The 7,629-nt window shown below is 30.8% G+C and overlaps 1 protein-coding gene across 1 annotated transcript; it reads right to left on the bottom strand.

Moving 5' to 3' along the window:
• Window positions 1-1,830: 1,830 nt before the first annotated feature.
• On the bottom strand, window positions 1,831-4,798 carry LOC115721021 (coniferyl alcohol acyltransferase). Its single transcript, XM_030650248.2, has 2 exons — window positions 4,267-4,798; window positions 1,831-2,883 (listed from the first exon to the last, which is right to left on the bottom strand). Exons 1-2 carry the CDS (start codon window positions 4,726-4,728, stop codon window positions 1,852-1,854), a joined length of 1,494 nt encoding a protein of 497 aa, XP_030506108.2. The 5' UTR covers window positions 4,729-4,798; the 3' UTR covers window positions 1,831-1,851.
• Between the last annotated feature and the right edge of the window lie 2,831 nt (window positions 4,799-7,629).

Genomic DNA, 7,629 nt, shown 5'->3' with positions numbered 1-7,629 from the left:
ATTAAATATTCAATGATTGTTCTATCACCAAATTTTATTGTTGTAGAAAATATTATTTCTTTGGTAGCTATTTATGTGTAATTACTTACTCAAAATTAGTATTTATATATATATATATATATATATTAGTTTACATTCTATGAGTAAGTAGTATTAAATGTGTATATTTTAATTATTTTTTCAAATGTAATAATTTAAATATATTTATTATTATTAATTTTTTGACTTGAATTAATATATATTATTTAATCAATTTATTTGTCCAAAAGTTATAAATTCTTAATTGGTATGTATTTTTGCTTTATTGTTAGCTTCACAAAGGTACATCATGTGTGTCTTATATTCTCACCCCAAATGAGAGTTTATAATGAGTAGTTAACTCTACAATATTTTCTAATTGGATTGCTCATAGCTTGATAAAGTTTTAATTTATTGAGTTTTCAGTCTTTTTTATGTGAACAACAATAACGTTTCCATCCATAATAGATTTAGACTTATGCCTGCGAGAAGAAAAATCTGTTGATCTTAATGATACCAATAATGTTGCTCAAAAAACTCTTCAAGCACAATGAGAAAAATCAAATCGTCTTAGTCGCAATGCTATGAAAAGTTCTATTCTTGAACATTTATTTAGTGGTTTGCCAAACCCCACAAATTCTAATGAGTTTTTCAAAACTGTGGAAAAATTATATAACACTTGTGAAAACGTCGAACTTGGATATCGTATGGATGAAAATGATGACTGTTAAGAATGATGAATCAAAATGACTGCAAGATTATATTTTGAAAATTGTGAATGTTCAGTCTAAGTTGAATGATCATAATATTTCTCTTCTTGAGTCTTCTATTATTCATCGTGCTCTTCATGCACTTCCTACCTATTTTCACATTATCAAGATAATCTACAACACTTATAATTAAACATGGAGCATCAATGACCTAATTTCTTAGTCTGTAACTGAGGAAAGCAAGCTGTAAATGGAGAAGAATAAATCTTCTCACTATGTTTCTGACCTAAAACCCAACAAATGATAGGAAACATTATAAAAGAAGCAAGCACAACCAGAGGTTAAGGGATCTAATGAGTGTAGGTTGTTCTCCTTAATGAGGTGAGTCTAGTGGTGAAGACGACTCGCCAAACAGACACCAGAGGTGGCCGGAAAATCCATTCAAACTTTGAACCTCTAAACTTTGAATTGCGATTACTGGCTAACGGCGGCAAAAGAGGCGGCGTCGCTTGGGGGTTGAGGTCGTTGGTACCTGGGGGTTCAGTCCGACGCGTGGAGTCAGATGGTTTAGTGTAGATTTTTCTCCTCGATGAGCTGAGTCTAGTGGTGAAGACGACTTGCCAAACGGACACTGGAGGTGGCCGAAAAATCTATTCAAACTTTGAACCTCCAAACTTTGAATTACGATTACGGGCTAACGACGGCGAAATGGACGACCCCGTTTGGTGGTTGAGGTCGTCGGCACCTGAATGTTCGGTCTGACACGTGGAGTCGGATGGTGGCCGGAGAGTGGTCGCTACAGAAAGTGGTAGTGATGGTGGTTATCGCTTCTTTGAAGCTTTGAAGAGAAAGAAAGAGAAAGGGAAAGAGGAAGAAAGAAAGAGAGAGAGTGCTGATGGGAAAAAAGGTTATTTATATTATAAATATTTATTTATTTATTTATTTTATTATATTATATATTTTTTTCTTTTTTAACTCGATCAAAACCGAGTTCTTACAATTATTATCATCATTATTTATATTAATAATTAGATAATAGTAATTTTAAGCAAATATGCATTATATGTTACAAATACTAATTTAGTATATATATTTATATGTATGCATGATCACTTATATGATGTTATATTTTACTCTTTATGCTTATATCATCTTTTTGCAGGTAAGGCAGCTGGTCCATGATTGAACTAAGGTAATCAAAAGTTAATGGCTTGAAAAAATTGAAAACTTCTTTGTCTATGAACTCAAATTGTGACTTAAATAAGTGCATATACACCAGCCAATCTCCATTGCCAATTGGACTCAATGTCGGGTGCACGTAGGAACCTTTAATAATGGTTTCTATCCCCATGGGAAAATAAAATGTCCCCAAAATGGGTCTACCCCACCCAAAATCGACAACTCCCATTGAAAATCGTAGCCCGGATGAGACCATAATAGATGGTCCATCATCTATTTTGTAGCTTGATAATCTAAACATTCCTGACTTTGGACGAACTGCCTCGACCCAATCTATCAATCCTGAAAAATGCTCCTTCATCACAACTCCTTTTAAACACTTGTGAACATCTCTAGCAATCTCATTGAGTGGCTCTTTGTTGAGATCACAAATTCTTTTTCCCCAGTCTGGAATGGATATCACATTTCCGAAGAAATTACTCATCGCGTTATGAGCCTCTTTTCCATCGCCTCTTCCTAATAGCTTCCGACCATCAACAACAATGCTCACTTTACATTGCTTTTCAACATCAGTAGTAGTAGAAGATTTGGCAATCAACTTCCATAAAAAAGCACTGAAAGACTCAATCTTGGTTATGTTGTTGTTGTTTTTGCGAGCTAGGGTTTGAAGGTTGTTGATATGTTCAGCTTTAATATAGTAGAGGCGATTCATAGGATTGTCATTGTTTCTTGGCGAGGTGTTTTCTGGAGTAGTGACAACACTAACATACTTGTCGTAAACCGAGGTGTCAATGCTACCAAAGGTGCGGCTAGGGTTTAGCAAAGATCGGCGGAATGAGGGGGGATCATAGGTGAGAGGTTTAGACCTAACAAATTCAGCCCATGATAATATAAACATGTTAGCAGAGTAGGCGTCACTAATACTATGGTCAAAAAGGCTCACCACAATCACACTGCCACACTTGAGAGTTGTTGACTGCATGTAAAAATGAGAACAAATTAGCAGAAAGTATTACATGTATATTAACCATGTTTCTTACTACTATAATTATAATATTTTCAATTAACGATACTTAAATTTTCTTTTATTATATTTCCAAAAAATAAAGGCTCTCTCTTTGTTTCCGTGGACACACCAAACCACTATAACACCATACCCACCACCACCACAATACCACCATTCTTGCCAGCAACCCCACCATTACCACCACCACTACACTTCTAATCACAAAGTCAAACTTAGACATTAATTATAAACTCTTATTTTAATTTCTAATCCCAAATGTCAATTCCCTACTAGATCCGACGAGCCCTCTCTGGTCAGCCACCCCCACCACTTACATCAATTTTCTCCAAATCTAAAACTACCAAGACGTCTATTTGTGTCCTCTCTCCATCTAGATCTAACCTCCATCGTCAATATTTAATTTCCATGACCATGCTGACCGTAGAAGAAGAAGATCGAAGCTGTTGTAGAAGAAGAAGAAGAAGAAGAAGAGGAGAGAGAGAGAGAGAGAGAGAGAGAGAGAGAGAGAGAGAGAGAGAGAGAGTTGTCGTAGAAGAAGAAGGAGAAATATATATTAGGTTTTGTATTTTTATTTTAGTTTGAATATTTAAGTGGTGGTAATGGTGGTGGGTGGTGGCAAAAATAGTAGTGTTGGTAGGAATTAATGGTGGTATTGTGGTGGTAGTGGTGGTGGGTGGGTGTGGTGTTATGGTGAAAACAAAGAAAGAGAGAGAGAAAGAGAAATTAAGTTTATTATGATTATTATTATTAAGAGTTAATAAAAAATTAAAATATTTTTTTGATTTTAATTTATTTTTTATTTTTAAAATAATATAAATTAATATAAATGTGATATGTGTACTTTTGTGTACATATGTACATGTTCCCGCTATGTTAGATCTTTGTTACTAGCCACATAAATAAAATGATAAACAAACAGAAATTGTAAGACGACACTTTAAAAATGCAACCAAAGCATGAGTTTAGTAGGTTTTCGTACTAGAATTTAAGTTTAGAAGGTTAAATGTAAATAAATGAGAGTTAAGAAGGTTTATCAGCTGCCAATCATTTAAAAATTATTTGAAGTTTTGCACCTTACTCATCTATTTTAAATTATTTTAAATTTTTCAAAATTTGTGAAAGGGAGCTCAATCTTCTTTCATTAAATTACATATAATCTTATAACTACAACTTGTTGATATCTGCCAACTTGTTCACTAGCTACCCAACATTTTTCCTTTTAATATATAAAATAAACTACATTAATATTGTACTTTAATATAACTTTAGTTAAACAAGATACAGATATGCAGTTATATAATATAATCCATCAATTAGACCCCATATACATACCTGGACGACAAGAATGTCATGGTTATTATCTGGCACCAATTTGCCTACCACAAAATTCTCGTCAAGGTTGTGTATGTTGAGATTTTCTAGTTCAATATCAGCATAAGCTTCAATAAATTCAACACCGCGGTTGTTGCAGCAAATCTCAGGCTCGCCGAGCGAGTTTCGAACCACTTCACCGGCTAGTGGATAGAAAGGCACCAACACTTGAGCCAACCCTCTCTTCAAGCTACTAATAAAAGACTCAGCAGCATTAGTAGAAGCTTGTGGCCCCGAATCTGATGCCGGATTCTTGTAGCATTGGATAGCCACAAACTTGAGTTGTGACGGAATTAGAAGGTCGAGATTAGACACTGGCAACCAATGTTTTTGGATTAGTGACGAAACACCAAGGGGTACCACCACCTCTTTTTTCATTATCTTCACTTGAAATAATGATTTAGCTTTATCTCCCAAACCCATCTTGCTTACTTTTAGATTTGTTTTAAGTTTTGCTCGTTTTGTTCATTTATTTTTTCATCTTTAGGTTGTTTTTATAGAGTATTGTGATATGTGTGAAACCATTAAAACTTTGTTTAGACTATGATGCTTTGGTGACTATAGTTGTAATTTGTAAATATTACCCTCTATTGGGGTAAGCTAATTTAAAATTATTAAAAAAAATTTAGTACAATAATAATGAGAAAGGGACTTTAAGGTGCGTGCTAAATAGTAAATACTAGGTAGTATCATACTGTTATTATAAATGCATTTTAATATGAATAATGCTACATAAATTTAAATTTTCACACATTAATTACACACAATATATATTATGGATTAATTACATATAATTAAGCAAATTTTATTTTATTTACTTAGATAACGTTTACCATTTAATTAGCGCATATCTTTTAAATTGTATTCATATGAATAGTGGCTCAAGTGGTAGTCCGCTTTTCATGGGGTGGGGAGATCGTCTCGCTATTTTGTAACTACTTAGGGTAAATAGTGACATAATTAAGTACCCAAAGTTTTAAGTTTGTAAGCGGCATAAACTTAGTAATTTTTTTTAGTGGCATAAGTACCATATGTTTATAAAAATGTAATTTTCTTTTAGCTTCATCAGTACAGATTCTGTTATTGTCTTAAACAAGACACATATAAGACCCAAATTTTAGATTATTTGATTTGGAGGAAAAATATGTAGTATCAGTAACTTCCAAATCCTTATTTTATAAATTTAAAACGGAGCTTTTACTGGTGAAAATAGAGAAAAATTACAGTTTTACAAACATTTGATACTTATGCCACTAAAAAAAAATCATTGGTTTTATACCGCTTACAAACTCAAAACTTTGGGTACTTATGCCGCTATTTACCCTTATTATTATTATTATTATTATTATTATTATTATTATTATTATTATTATTATTATTATTATCATTATTATTATTATTACTATACTACTTAACTAAATGTAGTCTTCATGATTTTATTTTAAATAATCGTAATCTATAATTATTTTCCTATTTTCGTCAAATTTTATAAATTAAATATTTTTGTCCAAAATAAAATATAATGACTTCTTTTTAAAGTTCTTTTATTTCAATAGTATAAAAAATATTGTATTAATTTCTACTCATTTTAGTTTACTCATAATGTTAATTTTGATATCATATCTATTGAGTTATATTTTGAACGGTATTATTTTGCTTATAATATTACTTCTTAACAATTTTCTTTTTCAAAATTATATTTTCACCATATTTTATTTATTTTGTACATAAAGGAGAGTGATATTATGTTCTCAATATTTTATCAGTTTGTTAGTGTATTTTGTTGTGTTATTTTTTTTTAAATGTATAAATTTTTGGAGACATTAAAGATTATTAGAGGATCAACGAATATAAAAGATAAGTTTTTCTTCATATTTTAATTCCTGTATAAGTATATATATTGAAATTTTGGTTTTTAAATTTGGTTTATTTTCTATAAGTTAATTTCTTATCTTATTTATCTATTTTAGTATTTTAACGTAGGTTGTTTATCTATATTTCTAAACACGAAAAGTTCACATATTGTAGAAGAGCGCTGATCTCATTGGTTACTTCTTAGTCATTCAAGCAGAAGCTTTAGTCTTAATGATAGTGCTGGATTGGTTTGACAGGTTTTTCTTTCTCTTTGTTATGTGGAGTCTGATTATTTAGCTTTGGTTTCTATTTTTCAAATGCGCTCTTTCTCTTGAAATGAACTAGGATTTTTAGATTTTTTGCTAGTTTGCTTTCCAATTTTCCTAAGGCATCCCTAGTTCATGTTCGTTTCTCATGAATTAGTTGTGCACTTATAGGGTGGATGGTGAATTAGCTTAGATTGAGGATTATTCATCTTTTCTTATTAATATATGTATTAAACTCTTGGTTGTTGTTAATAAGAGTTTATTTTCATAAAAAAAAAAAAAAATTGTATTCATATTCGGTAAAGTCTATTCTCTATCTATTTCCACGCCAATTATTAATTTTTTTATTTTTTTTAATTCACTCATTATCACCTTATTATTTTGATCACTTCGCTTTGTTTTCTTTCTTTTGTCTTTTTATTTTTTTATTTTTATAAATACATGAATGAGGAGTTAATGAAACCTTATCGCAGGAATCTTTCACAAAATTATCAACTAATATCATCAATTGATCATAACGAACGGTTTGTTATTAGACCGTGGTATTTGATTCATCAAATACATCATTATTGAATACTCTTTCATATATATAGTGCAACCCAATCTTGTTTTTCAAAAAAAATTCTATCAGGATTTGTCTTTATATCTATAATATTCTCTTCTACTATAGATAATTGTTGATAGGAATATCTATCAACATATTATAAATTTTTTGTTTATTTTTTTGTAATTATAAAGGACCTCTTGATTATGATTTTCTTGTAATGGAAATTCATAAAAAGATGGGGTATGCATATATACCTACATAAATATGTAGTAGCAGGGGAAACAAAACTAAGCTAAACAAAAATGAAAGAAATCATGACTGTAGAGGATGGATTAACATTCAAAATAATTCTTCAGAGTCATGCACATAAATATATATATATATATAGAGAGAGAGAGCTGGGATGAATGATAGGATTTATGTACAACCATGTATGATAATTAAATTTAAATTTTTATTATTTTTAATATTTTATGATAATATCCTACCTTTATATTTTGTTAATTATATAAATAGCTATATATGCTTCCTACTATATGAAAATCACTTTTATATATAAGAGTTCGCCTATAATTTTACCTTTTCATGTGTTTTGAGCATCAAAAGGCAAACCAAATTGTACGTACTAAATGCGACTAAAATTAGACTTTTCATTTC

Source organism: Cannabis sativa, chromosome 2 (assembly GCF_029168945.1).
Source record: "Cannabis sativa cultivar Pink pepper isolate KNU-18-1 chromosome 2, ASM2916894v1, whole genome shotgun sequence".
NCBI classification, from domain to species: Eukaryota; Viridiplantae; Streptophyta; class Magnoliopsida; order Rosales; family Cannabaceae; genus Cannabis; species Cannabis sativa.
Note: the sequence above shows the minus strand (reverse complement) of the source record. Positions and strands in the feature narration are given on the sequence as shown.